This window comes from Podarcis liolepis, assembly GCF_965112155.1.
Source record: "Podarcis liolepis genome assembly, chromosome: 12".
NCBI classification, from domain to species: Eukaryota; Metazoa; Chordata; class Lepidosauria; order Squamata; family Lacertidae; genus Podarcis; species Podarcis liolepis.
This window is the reverse complement of record NC_139563.1, coordinates 51,771,041-51,789,339: the sequence shown is the minus strand read 5'-3', so window position 1 is coordinate 51,789,339 and position 18,299 is coordinate 51,771,041. Positions and strand designations below refer to the sequence as shown.

At 43.9% G+C, this 18,299-nt stretch overlaps 1 protein-coding gene across 1 annotated transcript in view; it reads left to right on the top strand.

Moving 5' to 3' along the window:
• STAC (SH3 and cysteine rich domain) overlaps positions 1 to 18,299 on the top strand; it is a 78,597-nt gene that overhangs the window by 36,306 nt on the left and 23,992 nt on the right. The window contains exon 2 of the mRNA XM_083468422.1: positions 895 to 1,171. Coding sequence (XP_083324548.1) covers positions 895 to 1,171 — 277 coding nt within the window. The remainder of the gene's footprint in view (positions 1 to 894; positions 1,172 to 18,299) is intronic.

Below are 18,299 nucleotides of genomic sequence, written 5' to 3'. Positions count from 1 at the left end.
CTGGAGGAATGAAGAAAGCTGGCTGCAAAACTCTCTGAGAAGATGAGCCAAGGGACTGGAAACACAAGATGGAGGGCACTGTTTATTGGCTTGTCCTGTTATTTATTTTCATCTCAAAAATCCTTAAATTAAGAACTCAGTGGTGCTTGTGTGTTTAGGAAGGGAGTTAATGGGTGTGGGATGCAGTAAACAGCAATTTTGCATGTGACCAAAAGTCCCTAGGAATGTGTCTCTTCCCGTACTTGTGAACACATGTGACACAGGAAGTTGTCTTAACTCAGTAAGACCATTGGTCCTTCTCTTACTCAGGATTGTCCACACTGCCTGGCAGCAGATCTCCAAGGTTTCAGTCAAGAGTCTCTCCTAGGAATCAAACCTGGGACCTTCTGCATACAAAGCAATGCTCTACTACTGAACTATGGCCTTTCCCCTGTGACTTCAGAGGTGGCCATCATTACCTGCTTGGTGTCATTTTGTCATGGAGAAGCATGACAAAATGGTGCAGGTTCTATTTCTGGCTATGTGTGGCCTCTCCCACAATAGACAAAAAACCCAAATAATATAAAGAGCAAAATCCAACAGGAAAATCATCCCATTGAAAAGAATGGGAACTGCACAAGAGGAGACAACTCCCATGGACTTCACTAAAACTTGCACAGGGAACTTCACATTGGAGTGTGTCACTTAAATCATAGTAACCATTTCTAAATAGGCACATATGCAATGCATTGTTGGGGCAATGCAAAGCTGCTCATCAGTCTGGATTGTATTCAAATTCCAGTAACTGGAATTACGTTCATTGTATGCAACTAAGGTCAGCAAGAATTGCATGTCATTAGGAATCTGATCATACTATGAGCTTTGCTATTTGAACAATGTTTTGTCGCATTGCAGCTCCAGAAACTGAAACGATCGCTGTCTTTCAAGACCAAAAGTTTACGGAGTAAAAGTGCAGACAACTTTTTCCAGCGGACAAACAGTGACATGAAGTTGCAGGTGGATTTGCTATCAGAAATCAGCCCCAGAACTGGCCAGCTCTCAGCCTCTGAAAGTCAGACATCTTCTCCCACCATAGTCCAACACCAACAGGAAAGCAACAAGACTCACGTTTTCCAGGAGCACATATTCAAAAAACCTACGTTCTGTGACATCTGCAACCACATGATTGTAGGTAAGAATGGTTTTGCTTCTTCCCAAGCACCTAATGTACAATGGTATTTTCCAGCATGTGATAAAGAAAACTTGGGCTGATTATTTGAATCTTTTAAAATGTGCATGCAAGACCTCTAGGCAAAATTTTGTCCAAAGGATCCATTTCCTTTTATGTATTTATCATGATACATAGAAGGGTTTGTTGACCCTTGAGAATTCCAGAGCTCTGAATCTTATAAGTGTGCAGAATAATACAAATAGGAATCAAATAACTATGTAAGCTTTTCATTATAATATCACATCCAAGGCTTAAGCAGCAAATGCTATCAGTCTGAAATGATTTCAAGCCTTTGGACCCAATCAAGCAGTTTGCCCCAATTAAGATGCCACTTGAAAGCTTAGGCCTGTGGACAATATTTATGCAGTTAAATTTTCAGAAACATTCATGAAATTTAGAAATGAAATTCTAAACTCCTTCATAGTGCTCAGGTGCCTTGCTAGCCCACCCTTCTGTGACATCAGAGCATTCTAGACTAATAAGAGGTGTATTATTTATTTATTATGCATTTTACTTGCTAGACATCTCATAAACAAGTTCTTGAGCCATAGGCATGGTGGTTATGATATCTTTGCTGTGCAGATCAGCTGTTCGCCACTGGACGATTCTAATAGTTTCATACCCTAGTGGTTAAGATTTTGCGACAAGATGCCATAAAATATATTGTAATAATCTCCCCCTCACTGACATGGGAGTCCATTGGACTAGTTAATGCATCTGATCACTCAAAACCATCTTCTGACTAGATCATTGGCCAATTGTGACAAAGTAGAACCACTGTGGTCTTGCAAGGTGGGTGAGGAGCTGCATGTGACATTGGGTGGAGGTCATAATTGTACAGAGAAGGGGAATTATATAGGAATCATTATGTGGTGTTTCTGTGGTGTTTCTGCATGTTAGCCAGAGCTAACCAAGCATTTCTCCTGATAAACCTAATGATCTACAAATTCTGAGAATGTATTTCTACGGTCCTAGAACCTAAAGATTGTTAGAAGCCATGCTTCTATAGGAAAAGAATAGTATATCATACGGGAAAGATTCATAGAGTTGTAATGATGTTGAAAGAGAGATGGAATCCAAGAAGTGGTATCTGGCAGGAAGCTGGAAGAGGAATGATAAAAATACTCCTGAAGATAACTGATACAAGGTTTCATAAGCAGATACTTCCTTCAGCATATTTTGGAAGTTCTCACACTGATAGGATTCATGTAAGCAAATAAGTCTGTTTTCTGTACCGGTTAGACAAAGATTGTTCTGTGATATAGTCTAACATAATGGTCTTTTACACTAACTAGGGAGGCAAAACTTTGCCCAGTATGATTTGTCTGCCAGCGGTAATGCGGAAATCCCAAATTGCCAGCAATCTTATGCAGCACTTATTTCACCAAGCTGTTTGTCAGGTGCTTTTCATGTTGAGCAAATTAATATCAAGGGAATTCCGATCTTGGAGAGCATTGTAGACTTTCGAGAAACAAGAGTTACATGTCCCCCACAACCCCCCATCCCCAAATATATATTGGGAAATTTGTACTTTTAACATATTTTCTGTATATTTAAGTTAATTTCAGCAACAGTGGAAGCGCATTTGAGAGGAGAGTTTGAAATTTACAAAGATAAGAGGGCATACTTTTCCCCTATCCAAGTTTGAATAAAAAATGTATAAAACATATTCTGAATTGAAGTGTGCAATTTAAAAACTTGCAAGAGCTTTGCAAGACAAGGATATTTTTCTTAGTATTCTTTTCAATCAAGATTCGGTGAATATCCAGAATATCCTTCTTACTCTTACCAATGTATAAATTTAGCTGGTGTCTTTCTGACTGCCGTTGGATCATTACAACAGTTGTTGGATAAACTGAATGGCAACCGTGAGGCCTGGGGACAGAGGAGAGGATGCAACAAAATTCAGTGCTTTGATTAGTGCACTCTAAAAACCTTCAACCCCCCGGACCTTTACATACATGTGTCTGGAGGCATATTCAGCCCTTTCAAAATAAAAACGCATGCACAAATATTATGGAAACCGGGGAAGATGTGGTGGAACAATAATGTTTTTGCAGAACCACCCCAAGCAAGCAGACAAACAGTAAAGTTGCACCAGTGGAAGCGAATGCTGGATATTTAACAATAAAGCACTTAAAAGGCTGCAAGTAAACTTCAATACGAAGATATAGGGCTGGATCTGGAGGCTACAGAAAGAGATGTATTACACACATGTACAACCATGATGTTTGTGTAATTGTGTTTGTGCTTGCCAACAAAACATTCTAGATCCCTGAATCAATTCCACAAGTGCTTATCTTTCAAAAAGAGTGAAAGCTTTTTGTTCTGGATTCTGCGCAAGCTGTGTTTATTTAGGAATAAATTCTGGGTCTTCATGCTATTAAATTCTCCATGAAAAATAGGGTATCAACATATCACCTGGTTTAACCTCTTCTGACCCTGCAGATGTTGTTGGACTCCAACTTTTACAATCCCCACCCAGCATGGCCAACGGCCAGAGACAATGAGAATTCCCCTTGAACATCTGGAGGGCCCTCCATGCGTCATGTACTGACAAATATAATTGTGTGCAAAATGCAGTAGTGTAAACCTACCCTTTGTTTCAGATGAAACTAAGAGTTTTCTTGGTTTTTCACCAGATATGTCCTTGCTGTCTAACCTATCCTAATAAGAGGCAGATACAATGAGAATGCTGTATTTAATATTTCCTGTACAAGATGTTGAGACTCTTGTTATGTACGGATTCAGGATACCACCGAGGCCTACAGATTATGCATGATGGTAACATTCCCTGAAGCCGAGAAATATTCTAATTCCTCAGGCTGTTAGAATAGCTCAGTTAACAATAAGTATTCAGATTCAGATAGGTAGCCGTGTTGGTCTGACACAGTCAAAATATATTTTAAAAATAAAAAAAATTGTCCAGTAGCACCTTAGAGACCAACTAAGTTTGTTCTTGGTATAAACTTTCGTGTGCATGCACACTTCTTCAGATACACATATATTCAGTTTTTGCAAAGGAAAAAATTGAGAATCAGAGTATTTGCCGATGCAAGGCAGGTTCCAAAGCCCTGAATTTTTATGACCACTTGAGTCTTTTTCTCTCTTTTTTAGCTGAAACTAGTTCTGATTTATTATGTGATTTATTTGTCGGCTAATAATATAGAACTTGCAAGGAATGTAAAAGAGCAATGCTAATGATCATTCCCAACCACCTAGCCTACCTTGTCCAACATTATATCCAGTCTGGTTTGGTTTAGTTTAGTCATATTTTTCCATTCACCCTTGAGATAACATGTTAATGTGTTTTCGGGCTGGTGAGGTAGGCAGGAGTCGAGATTCTGCAGGAAGATACAATTTAAGAGCCAGTCTGGGCTGAAACTGCAAAGCCAGCACATCAAAACACCAGGCTGTTACTTTGATGTGCTTCAGCCCCTTTTCTTTCCTTCTTTCTCTGCAGTGTTTTCATGTACAGACAGTTTTCCGCTGAAGAAAACAAGTGCTGAAAAAAATATATCCTTTTTTAAAAAACACACAAAACAAACCCATGCTATTCCTGAAGTCCATTTCCTGTAGTGACTCGAATGGAAAAAATCTTCGCTTTCCACACATTCTTTGCATACTGTGCCTCATCATTTGTGTCAAATCCCTAAAAACATTCCCTCCAATTTATTGTTAGGTTTTGGTGCACATCCGTCTACCCAGAACTGGTTAGAGCAGCAGAATCAGGAAGGAACTCAAAAGCAAGATTGCATAATATATCTTGTTGCTTCGGTGAATGTTCTCTTGACACCCCTTGGCTGGAAGAGCAATCATTCACTTTATGTTTTGCAATGTAATCAATTGCAATTTCATTTCACTTTTATGCAATATAAATTAGATTCCCTCCCCTCAAAATACAACCATCATTGAAAACAATCAGAGATACATAAACCATTTTTCTCATGAAGACTGCAGGAGCCCTAAAGTATGAATATTTATCTGTGTTTTGAACTTGAACTCTATTCCTAATCCTTCTTCCCCTGCATTAACTGTTTCACGGGTGACCACATAGACATCCTTGCACACAATCACAGGGCGCCACTGAAGTTTGAGAGCCCAGACTTACTGTGTATCCCCAGCCCACCTTTGTAATCAGTCAAAAGCACTTTAATCAGTTAACAACTTAGTAATTGACTCAGCATTGCATCCCCAAACTTTGAACAGAATAGGTGCTAACTCTACCTTGATGCAGGTATTCTACTTTTGTCATAGAATTGTAGAGTTGGAAGGGTCATCTAGTGCAGGGGTCAGCAAACTTTTTCAGCAGGGGGCCGGTCCACTGTCCCTCAGACCTTGTGGGAGGCCAGACTATATTTCAACCAAGTATTAAAATACAGTGGTCTCTTAAACATGAAAAGCTTCCCTAAACAGGGCTGCCTTCAGATGTCTTCTAAAAATCTGGTAGTTGTTTTTCTCTTTGACATCTGGTGGGAGGGCGTTCCACAGGGCGGGTGCCACTACCAAGAAGACCCTCTGTCTGGTTCCCTGTAACCTCACTTCTCGCAATGAGGGAACCGGCAGAAGGCCCTCGGCGCTGGATCGTTTAGGGCTTTCAAGGTCAGCACCAACACTTTGAATTGTGCTTGGAAACGTACTGGGAGCCAGTGTAGGTCTTTCAAGACCAGTGTTATGTGGTCTCGGCAGATGCTCCCAGTCACCAATCTAGCTGCCGCATTCTGGATTAGTTGTACTCATTCTATTCACTGTACATTCTACTCATGTAAAAACACACTGATTCCCGGACCATCCACTGGCTGGAATTAGAAGGCGATTGGGCTTGATCTAGCCCCCGGGCCTTAGGTTGCCTACCCATAATCTAGTGTAACCCCCTGCAATGCTTGAAATGTGCAAATGCTACTCTAGGTTTCTCTCCCTGTTTGCTGTCCTATCCCTTTTAGATCCACATACATTGATACAACTCATGCCACCTTTGGCACTTTTTCTGCACTCTCATATTGTGTTTGTTCGTGTGTGTGTGGGCAATCGCTCACAGGAGCCATCTTCTTGCCGTCTTTAGTTACATGCCAGATAACAGTATACCTACAGTTTCAGTTGTGGGGCAACTCTTGTGGGCTGGCTAGAAAGTCTTCTACAGCTGAGACAAGTGAGCTAAGCTACGCTGAAACTGATGGAGAGCAGCATAGGTTAATTGTGGGAAACTATTAGCATTTGTTGTTTCTGTTGCTTTATTCTTTTTTTTTTAAGTCTCCAGAGAAGATAGCTCACTCCTAATGCTTCCTTTTTTAATGCTGTTTCCAAAGAAAGATATGTCCCTGGGAAATAAGTTCTAATTTTAAGCTTGTTTTTAGCATGCCTACATGCAAGAACACATTGAGTTGTTTCGAATGGGGATTTTATTTTTTTAATCCATCAGGACCTAGAAGACACATTCTGGATGATAACTAATTATCACAGAATGAGAGAAAAAAAAACAAATATGTTAGTTTTGGGAAATTTAATTTATAGGGTCAACTCCTTAGCTCCCCCAAAATGCCATGTCCCAGAAATTCCACCATTCAGAGGGACTGTCAGTTTAAAAAGACATGGCGACCATCCTGGGGGGCAGGTTAAAACCCATGATGTTATTGACTGTAGGCTCTGGCAGGCATCACCATATTCAGTAGACCCCAACTGACATCACCATTAGCCATGAACCCAAGAATCCACCTGGAAAAGCCAAGTGGGGACACCAGACCTATCATTACATTTTGCAATTCAGTGAAATGTGTTGTGTCGCTGTAGACCTGCCTATAATTCTTTATATTTGTTGCAGTTGTTTAAATTGTTGAGAGGACTCCAAATCCAATTCTGTGTGTGAATACACACATTTACCTGCTCCCTCCCGACAATAAATTTCGCTTAGGCTTGCTGTAAAAGCTTATGCTGCAATGAATCTGTTAGTCTTTTTAGTTTGCTAAATTGCTCTTGCTGTTTTTGCTACAGCAGCCTAGCACACAACTTCTCCTGTGAGATGTCAGACTTCTGAGGCACTTGTATACTTTCTTATTGTTAAATGAATGTGGCTGCACATTTAGGACTAGCTCAAATGATATTATTGAAAGAGCACGAGCTTTATTGATTTTCTCCATACAATTTTCTCCATACCTTGGGCGATTTCGTTCTTCGCTGCCTTAGTGGCACAATAGACTTTCCGTTCCTTGTAAATTTTTACAGCTTGCTTTAAAATCTCCTGCTACAGCTGCCTTAGGAGTCTCCCTCTCTTCCTTCCCTGCTGGATTAACAAAACTGCAACATGGAATTTGTGCTTCCTGCAACATCACCAGCTAACTTATCTGAAGCCTGCTGTCTGAATCATACTGCTCTTCCTTACTCTCTAAAAATCCCAAGAGATTCACCTTCAACTGTTGCATCCAATTTAATGGCTATGAAACTCCACTTGAAATTCTGGCACTGAAAATTTCTACTGCTAATCTCACAGAGCAAGCAGATTTTCTGCCTTTTATGTCTTTCAAGCGAAGTAACCACAAATAGATGGAGCTCAAGGATGGCAGAAACAGGCCATATGTAGTATCATACAACAGCTATTAATTAACTGACCAATTATTAACAGATTATTATTATTACCCCCAGTGCTTTGGGGAGTAAAAAAATGAGGTGACAGTATTCCTCTGTTGGTAAAAGATTCATAGGTTGCCAACACAGTGGCTGCCATAGACAGCAAAAAAGAAGAAGAGGTGAAGTGGTCTGAATGAGTGATTGCGGTCACACACAAAAACCTGTCTCCTATTGTTAGTTTGATTCAAGGAACCAGAAGCAAAGGAAAATAACCATTAGTGATGCTTCATAAGCTATACACACAGCAGATGTGTGTCCAGAATGCAGCAGCTAGACTGGTGACTGGGAGCGGCCGCCAAGACCATATAACACCGGTCTTGAAAGACCTACAGTGGCTCCCAGTACGTTTCCGAGCACAATTCAAAGTGTTGGTGCTGACCTTTAAAGCCCTAAACGACCTCGGTCCAGTATACCTGAAGGAGCGTCTCCATCCCCATCATTCTGCCCGGACACTGAGGTCCAGCTCCGAGGGCCTTCTGGCGGTTCCCTCCTTGCGAGAAGCCAAGTTACAGGGAACCAGGCAGAGGGCCTTCTCAGTAGTGGCACCCGCCCTGTGGAACGCGCTCTCACCTGATGTCAAAGAGAAAAACAACTGCCAGGTTCTTAGAAGACATCTGAAGGCAGCCCTGTTTAATGTTTGATCATGATCATGATCAAAAGCTGAAGGCAGCTTTTCATGTTTAAATAGGTTATTGTATTTTAATATTCCGTTGGAAGCCGCCCAGAGTGGCTGGGGAAACCCAGCCTGATGGATGGGGTATAAATAATAATAATTATTATTATCATAGCACATACTCAGTTGGTGGAATTCATTGCCATAAGAGGCAGCGATGGCCGCAAGCTTAGATGGCTTTGAGAGAGAGAGGTCTAAGGAAGTCTGTGACTGCTAGTCATAATGGCTGCTTGCTTCATCCAGGCAATGAGGAACAGCTGTGGGAGAAGACTGCTGCCTTCATGTCCCATGCAAAGTTGGCTCAGCTTTTTAGGCAGGGTGAGACCACTGCCTCAGGCGGGAGGAGCCACCCAAACGGCATGCCTGCGGGCGCCCTGCCTGCCACCCTGTCTCCGCCGGCAGCAAAGAAGCGATGCCACCAGCAGCACCATTTTGGGGCAACTCAGACCCCCTGTCTGATACTCTGCTAGCAGCAACTTATGGAAATATATTCTGAAGGCACTCGCTGAATGCTGCAATCTGTCTTGAATCCGAAGGCTGGCAAGGAGTGAAACTATATATATAGCGGCTAGCGTTGGTGCTCTGCTTTCCCTCAGGGGAAATGGCACTAAATTGTGGGCGTGTTTTGAACAATGAAAGCCAGTTTGACCCTCTTATTAGCAAGGCCGTTCTCTACTTATGTGTGCAACGTGTATAGTATTTAAAATACATTAATACTAAATGATCATGGTCACACAGAGGTAATACTTGGGTATAGGTGGACCAAACATAAAAGCAATAGTTTTCTCTAGCACTCGAGAGGAGGCCAGAGCAGCAATTCAGATGCTGGAATTCCATACTGTATAGCTTTGCCTTTAAGTCTAAGGACACTGTCTTGTCTTTGCAGATGGCTGAACTGATATGACTTCTGCTTTGGGTTGTAAGGGCATTGCATGCCTGAGTCCCTGGACTGGCCCTTCCAGCTGTGCTTTATGTTTGCCTTAGAGGGAATTCCACTGACAGGGATTGCAGGCTGCAAACCATCAGACTCTTTCTCTAGAGGCTAGAGAAGGTAGCTGACAGAGGACTACCAGCTGGTGGGCGCTGTAGTTCAAAACACCTGGAAGGTCTCAGTTTGGGGAAAACTGCCCTAAGTCATTACAAATAAAAGGTGTGTCAGAAGTGTTTGCTAGGCACAACGTCATGAATATTATAGCTGAATTTGTGTGCTGTGTCTTGGCCTTCTTGTTACATACATTTTGACTGTGTAAAATTTCATCCCTTGTGGAAATTCAGGGACAATTATGAAGCGGGCACAAATATCAGCTTCTTGATGAGTCTCTTTTAAGTTTTTACTCTCAGGATTGAGATATATAATTGCTCCTAATTGCCTGTTAACACGCACACAGCTGCATGACCACACAGACATACAGAAGCAAGTGCAGACCACTAATTTTTAACCTAAAAACATTTTAATTAAAAATTGGATGGGACGTATGATATGCAGGCTGGAAGAAGTTTCTTTATTAAATCAAATAAATAAAAAGTACTCCATGATAAAGCCAGTAAAACTTCATTATCCAAATTTCAATTAACCTAAATGCTATGCTAATTTTTTTTGCAAAGAGCATTCCAGAAAGTCGCAGAATTGGATTAGAAAGGATCCGAGAGTTAAGGCTTGGGGCACATTGAGATTTGTGCTTTGCCTGCTCTCGTTTGACATCATAGAGACGATCTTGCCAAGAGCTGGATGTCAGTGTGAAGAGAATCATCTCCAGGACCAAAACAAGTTGTCACATTTATTAATGAGTCACTGTTTGCTGTGGCCTCTCACACAATTTTAGGAACACCTCCAAAACATCCAGCCTCATGCTGAATTTTTAAGCCTTCCATTACAGTATGGGGGGGGGGGCTTCTTTCACAGCAGACACACACACAAAAATACCCATCCCTGTCTAACTATGTGCATTGAACCATTACAGTGGTGCCTCGCAAGACGAAATTAATCCGTTCCGCGAGTCTCTTCGTCTTGCGGGTTTTTCGTCTTGCGAAGCATGGCTATTAGCGGCTTAGCGGCTATTAGCGGCTTAGCGGCTATTAACAGCTTAGCGGCTATTAACGGCTTAGCGGCTTTAAGAAAAAGGAAGCAAACTCGCAAGAACTCACAGGACGTTCCGTCTTGCGAAGCAAGCCCATAGGGAAATTCGTCTTGCAGAACAACTCAAAAAACGCAAAAACCCTTTCGTCTAGCGAGTTTTTTGGCTTGCGAGGCATTCATCTTGCGGGTCACCACTGTATTTGGCTGGCGAACTACATTGCAAAATTCAGAAGAGTGTGAATTTTGAAGGATGGCTTTGATTCGGTTCAATAAATTATTTTGAAAGGTGCGAATTAGGTAAATTCGCCTTTAAATGTGAACGGAGTTGAATTTCTCCCTGACTCTACTTGTGATCCTTCTATTCACATTTATTCAGAAAGAAGCCTCACTGAGTTGTATCTGAGTAAGGTATCGGAGTGGACCCATTATAATTAGTAAACCTAAGCTAGTGATGTCCATTAATGTCAATCAATCTTCTGTGAGTATGATTAACAATGAATACAACCCACTGTGTTCAGTGGGGTTTACACTTGAGCAACTGTGCATTAGAAAGTTCTTAGATGTGGATCATTGTCTTTAGAAGTCTCATCATCTTCAAAACATGCAACACTAACATTCTTGTAGTGCTTCAATCTGACGAAAGACATTCCATAAATTAAGTCAGGTCACATTTGTACTTATGTAAAATACAAAATAATTGCTTAAAGGTAAAGGGACTCCTGACCGTTAGGTTCAGTCGTGGACGACTCTGGGGTTGTGGCGCTCATCTCGCTTTACTGGCTGAGGGAGCTGGCGTATGTGGCCAGCATGACAAAGCCGCTTCTGGCGAACCAGAGCAGCGCACGGAAATGCTGTTTACTTACATCTAACCAAAACAAAAGTGCCATTGCTAAGTACCTTGAAAAAATAGGTTGCTTCTCTGGATCCCATTGTGTAGATCAGAATGCCTGTCTTCAGGTCTATACTGGCCTCTGATTGTAGAACAAGCTGTAGGTGGAATGGTAAAGATCAGAAAATGGAACATAAGCTGTAATCTGTACTACAATACAGAAGAAGAAATGATAGCAAAATGTAAACTATAGTATTCAAGGGGATTATTCTCCCCCCCCCCCCCAATTTGGGGAAGCCAGGCAGACACGTGGCAAAGGCTGATCTCAGGCTACGTGGCTCGTGCTTCGGCCTGCACAGTTGGATAGGACAAAACTTCAATGGTTAAAGGAAACTCCATTTTAATGTACAAAGCCTGCCTTTGCGCCCCACGGTGCATGTGTGATGACAAGCCTCTCTCTGAAGCTGTCACGAACATATCCTCAGGTAACAAACGGCAATAACTAACAGAAATATAAAGAGGTCTGTGCATTTAGAATTCAGCCTGCCAAGGTCCTTGCAGCTTACTTCTTAAAACGGGTCTCTAGTCCCCAAAGGAAAAGGATGGTTCTGGTTTTGGAAGAAAGATGAGCGTGCACAGGTCTGTAGTGCTGCAGACACAGAGAGCGCAGGTGGGTGTTCCTCCCTGAAAGCAGTAAACACACAGCATTATTTTGCTCCGTAATAAATTGCTGCTGCTTTTGTGGTTGTCAGTGGCGTAGCGTAGGGGGTGCAGGGGGGGCCGGCCGCACCCGGCGCAACGTCTGGGGGTTAGGGTTAGGGGGCGCAAATCCACGGGTTAGGGGCCGCAAATTACTTGCCTTGCCCCGGGTGCTGACAACCCACGCTACGCCACTGGTGGTTGTACACGTTTGAGTTAGAAGAATAAAAAAGGATTGGATTCTACCTGTGATATCATGAACCTGTCATCTCACCCCAATCTCCAAAAGAGTTGGCTATTCCCTCCACCCCACCCCGGCATGAGTCATAAACACACTTACAAACATAGATGTGCCATTTAAAAACAATACTAAAATAAATGGTGGATAGGCTGCATGACTCACAAGGGGAAGGCATGGGGCTGATTCAGCATTTGATTACCTACTGTGCTCATTGCAAGTTGAAACTCCGGGGTTGGGGAGCACATACAGCAATCAATGAACCCTCAGAAAACTTTTTCTGACCTTCGTCCACTCAGTGGTTGTGGGAGGACAAGGGTTGCAGCAGGCCCAGCCAGTGGCGTAGCGTGGGGGGGTGCAGGGGGGGCCCGGCCGCACTGGGCACAACATCTGGGGGGGCACACTTGCACTCACAGCTCTCTGCCCCTACCTGGCTCACTCACTCTCTCACACTGCAGTGCTGGCTGTGCGAATCCGATCCGAGCCGCTGGGTCACCGCCCACTGTAGAGGGGGTGGGTGCCAGGCGTGCGGTGCGGAGAGAGAGTGAAGGACTATCTGGGGGAGGGACAGTGCAGCGGCCGCCCAGCGCAGCGCTGAGCGCGGGAGAGAACCACACCAGACCAGACCAGGCAGCAGCAAGAAGAAGCTTGCAGCGGTGGCAGGTTAGGGGTTAGGGGGCGCAAATTACTTGCCTTGCCCCGGGTGCTGACAACCCACGCTACGCCGCTGGGCCCAGCTTCGACACGCATGCATTCCTTTGAATGTATAACTTTACACGTAGAGTGCTCTCTCCATTCAGAAAAAGCAGAGATTTGATCATGCAGGAAAACGCCTGGTGCTCCTAGCAGGCCTGCAAATGAATCCACAGAGGTCAGAAGTGAAGGCAGCATTTGCCATCCTGTTTCCACCTCCTCTGTGCTTCAGTGAAGGTGTAAAAGGGGGTGGAGAAAGCGCTTGAAACTATGCCTCAGCCGTCATCCAGAGTTCCTTTTGTTACCTCTCCCTTCTTTTACGACAGTGGTTCTCAACCTGTGGGTCCCCAGATGTTGTTGGACTACAACTCCCATCATCCCTGAGCTCTGGCCTTGCTAGCTAGGGTGATGGGAGTTGTAGTCCAACAACATCTGGGGGCCCACAGGTTGAGAAAGGCTGCTTTACGACATGGGTAGGCAACCTAAGGCCCGGGGGCCAGATCCCGCCCAATCGCCTTCTAAATCCAGCCCGTGGACGGTCCGGGAATCAGCGTGTTTTTACATGAGTAGAATGTGTCCTTTTATTTAAAATGCATCTCTGGGTTATTTGTGGGGCCTGCCTGGTTTTTTACATGAGTAGAATGTGTGCTTTTATTTAAAACGCATCTCTGGGTTATTTGTGGGGCATAGGAATTCGTTCATTTTTTCCCCTTCAAAATATAGTCTAGGCCAGGGGTCTGCAACCTGCGGCTCCGGAGCCGCATGTGGCTCTTTTACACCTTTGCCGCGGCTCCGGGGCGGATACTAGCAAGGGGAGGAGGCGCATTGTGCGCCCCGACACTCCCCACTGTGGCGGGCGCTGTACTGGCTGTGACGTCGCATGGGGGCGGTGCGTGCGTCCCGAAGTCACCTTCCCGCCTGCCCGCCCGCTACATTGTAAGGGGCATGTACGCTGGTCACTGCATTGAAAGGGGGCATGTACGCTGGTCACTGTTTTGAAGGGGAGTGAAGAACACACACACACAAAAAGGTAACTTGTTAATTTAACGTTTATTTCTATGAGGAGGAGTAATTCTGAGGGGTCAAACAAAGAAATAATAAAAAAGTGACAAAAAAGTTATTTTTATAATGACGAGTTTTGCGGCTCCCAGTTTTTTTTCCTTCGGAAACGGGTCCAAGTGGCTCTTTTTGTCTTAAAGGTTGCAGACCCCTGGTCTAGCCCCCCCCCCCAAGGTCTGAGGGCAGTGGACCAGCCCCTCGCTGAAAAAGTTTGCTGACCCCTGCTTTACGTTCATGTACTCACAGCTCTGGTGACCAGCACACAGCGAACATACCAGAAGCACTTCTCATGTACACACATCAGAGTTAGTGGCACTGAACTCCACAAAGCATGGAGGGGAGACTTGGGTTTCCAACTGTTAGGGGACAGGCAGAGGACACAAGGGAATTATGACTGCCCACAGTTCCCTCATAGCAGCTTGCTGTGCCTCTGATCAGTTTGGAGGATACGTCTCTCCTTCCTACTTGACAGCAAGCCTGTCCAGCCTGAATTCAATCTGTCAGGCATGGATTGCCATTCCTCCTTTTCCCCCATCTCCAAGGAGGTAAGAGATTTGTCAGAGCCTCGAATGGGCCGCATTAGTCAGCCCCAACTGTGCAGGCCCCACTCTCTGGTGTTTGAGCCCAATGCACATCAGTACATCAGAATCAGCACATGACCACAAAGCATGCTTGCTGCATGAAGTATACCTTGATTCTAAGACAAACTTCCTATGGAAACATTTGATGAACAGGATTGGCTTAGATTTCATTTTTGACTTTAGCTCTATTCATTCAAAGCAATTATCAAGAGATGGCTTTCAAGTAAAAAAAAAATACAGTATTTTAAAAACACACCTTAATAACAACTGTTCTAATTGTTTCTAGCACGAGCCCATTTCAGATACTTGAAAGGCAAGGTAACCTCATCCCTGAAAACAACCCTATTAATGAGGCTACCATTTCTTTAGTTATTTTCTGCTTGATAACCTCCTTCCCCAAAACCCTTAATTAGGTGTCTTATCTAGCTCTGTGAAATCCAATACAGGTTAAGAGCTGGTTTTACAGCTGGTCAAATTAAAAAAAAAAAAAAAAACCAGCCTGGTTGAATTTCAGAGGGAGCTTTAATAATCTCGTACAAATCCCTTCCTCCAATCTTGCTCTGTTCATTCAAGCGGACTCCTTACATTTCTGCAAGTAAGCGAGGCTGATAGATTGCCTGAAGTAGCTCTGAGTAAAACCAAATCCAAACAACTTCAGTAAGATGATGCCCATCAGAAAGCAAAGGGGTTTGTATTCTTATGCCCAGTCTTTTGGTTTCATTACACATATAGAGTGGTTGGGGTGCTAAACCTGTTCCTGGAATGTATTGCAAGGGGATAGTGCGTTTCAAATCAAACCTTTATTGTTACAGACAGTGACCAGCATAAAAAAGGAAAATAAAAACACATAATCCAGATGTGTAATTTAGAGGAAAATAAAGTAAAGAAAAGAAGCATAGACTAAAGTAACTAATCACCTATTCTTCCCTAAGTAACCTCTCCTTGTCACATGATCTCTGTCACATGATATCAACAGCTGGCTGCTCTGAGCTATAATGAACTCTTCGACTTCTCAGACGTGTGGGAAGGAGGAGGGTATCTTGTGTGGTGTTAAAAGCACAACACAGATCTGGAGGCAAGTGCCAGAAGAGCCAAAATACCGCTTGCTCCTTCGTGGAAAGGGGCTTCAGAAAATATATTTTCATTGCAGAATTCTGCTTTATTACAGGAAGATTTATATATACAAAAGGATGCCACACCGCGTGTTGCCAGGGCAGCTGTGCCTGAGGGTGCACCACCCAGTGGATTTCTGACTTGGCATGCAAATGCTTATTTAGGCAGATCAGTGAGAACAGGGTACACCAGAGCTTCCCAAACTTTTCATGTTGGTGACACACTTTTTAGACCTGCATCATTTCACGACACACTAATTCAGTTTTACTAGCAAACCAGAGGTTAAACAAACCCCTTTGCAGCCCCTGGAGGAGCGTGGAGAGTGTTTGCGTGACACAACTACACACTGCAGCCAACACACAGTTTGGAAAGCTCTGGAGTACACCTTTGAATACATAAGAAGGGCTCTGCTGGAGCAGACCAATTGCCCACATTGTCAAGCATCCTGTAGCCCACAGCAGCCAACCAGACTGTCGGGATCTCCGCTCGGCCAAGCTGATAAAGCTCATTTTCCTCCGGCCGAGTCTTTCAGAATTGCCTCCGACGTGATTAACGACCTGAGCCTTTGATGAGGCCTCAGGCACATTCCCACCCAGCAGAGAATCAAAACAGCACGTGGAAGTGATGAGATTTATGGCTACATTGCAAAGAGTTTTATTTTCCTAACTACGCAGACAAAAAACACACCCTCTCTCTGTGAGAGCAGAGAGCAACTGAACAACAAAGGAACAAAGGAACAGGAAACCACTAACGTCACATCCGTCTCCCGTGAGACTTCCAACAGCCTGGAATGTGTCTGGAATGTAAACAGAGTTTTGTGACTCCAAAGCACTGCTCAGTGGCAAACAGAAACTAACACAGACGCCCCTCAGAAGCCCACAAACAGGGCATGAAAGGCAATAGTCCTGTCATGCTGTTAATTCCCAGCATCTGGCACCGACAAAGGCATACTGTCTCAGAAATCTGGTGGATGCATATAGCCATAATGATTCGTTGCCATTGGTGGCTTTTTGCCCACATGAAATTGTCTGATCCCCTTTTAAAAAGCATCTTTTGCCTGCCCTGGCTCTCTAATAAGTGACTATAATGCTCTCTCCCCATTAGTGCAGATGAAAGGTCCCACTTCCATCAATCAGATGCATAGTCTCATATGGCAGCAGCTTCTTATGTGGACCCCAGTGTATTACTAATCAAGGGGCATGGCTGTCTTTGGAAAAGGAAAAATGGGAGAGGGAAGCTGCTAGTTGCCAAAGCTTCTTTATTCCATAAATTAAATGTTGGGGAGAACAGCAGTTCAATGGTAGAGCATGTGATTTGCATGCAGATGATCCTCAGCTTAATCCCTGGCATCTGCAGTTTAAATGATCTAGCGGCAGCTGCTGGGAAGTACCTCTGCCTGGCAAACACAGCCGGCCCTACCATTAGGCAAAGTGAGATTATCATCTCAGGCAGCAAATGCTGGGGAGGGGGAGACAGAAGCAGCCCTCAGCTGTTGCTTCTAAGCCCCCCAGGTATTTCCCTGTTGCCACATGGCCTGGCCTGCTGTCTTAGGTGCAGCAAAAGGATGCTATACCCTCAAAAGTGTACAGAGCAGTCATCTTTTGTATGTGGAATGAGGAGATGCCACCTTTATATCCTTTGCCTCAGGCAGCAAAATGTATTGGGCTGGCCCTGCTGGAGAACCACTGCCAATCAAAGCATACAGTTCTGGGTTAGATGGAGAAATAATCTGGAACCAGTGTGCCAGGTCTTGCCCCCTAAGCAAGACAGAGGGTTTTTAAGCTGTCCAGCATGTTTTCAGGGATCTAGGAGGCGCTTTCGGAGCCCAGTAAGCAAGGCAGAGAGCTTAAAAGCTCTTTCCATACTGGGAAATCCCTGCACAAAAAGAGCTTTTAATCTCTCCACCTTCCGTGCATTTAATTTGTGCGATTTCAACTGGCCAGTCCTCAGCTGCATAAAAGTTGAAACTGCACGTGTTAAACGTGTGTACATTGTAAGTTATCCGCACTCTTTGGTCGTGCTGCTAAGAGATACTTAACAGACCTGGCTTGAGGCGTTCCTGGCTGGAAGCATTAAGTTAATGGCATTAACCTTAGGAATCTCTTTTTCTACAGAACCCCAGCTTAGAGATGTGAAACCACAGGCTTGGGGGAGACCCCAAGATGGCATTCAGACTGATAGATGTACACCCCAAATCCTGTAACAAAGCAACCATTCTTCTTCAGGGGCAACAATTGCACAAAGCCACACAAAAGCAAAAGTTTGCTTGGCTGAATTAGTGTATTGACATTGCCCCTGAGGAAGATGATAGCTCAAATCTAAAAGTGCACTGGATTATAGGATCAACAACTTACAGCGCCCAGTTGCTCCCACCCTGCCCCTCCCACCCTCCCCATCCTTCCTGATTCAGAGACAGTCACACAGAACAAAAAAAAATGTGCAAAGAACAATCCTTTGCCATGGCCCCAGAGATGGTATACAGATGTGCCTTTGATGGATGTGAGTC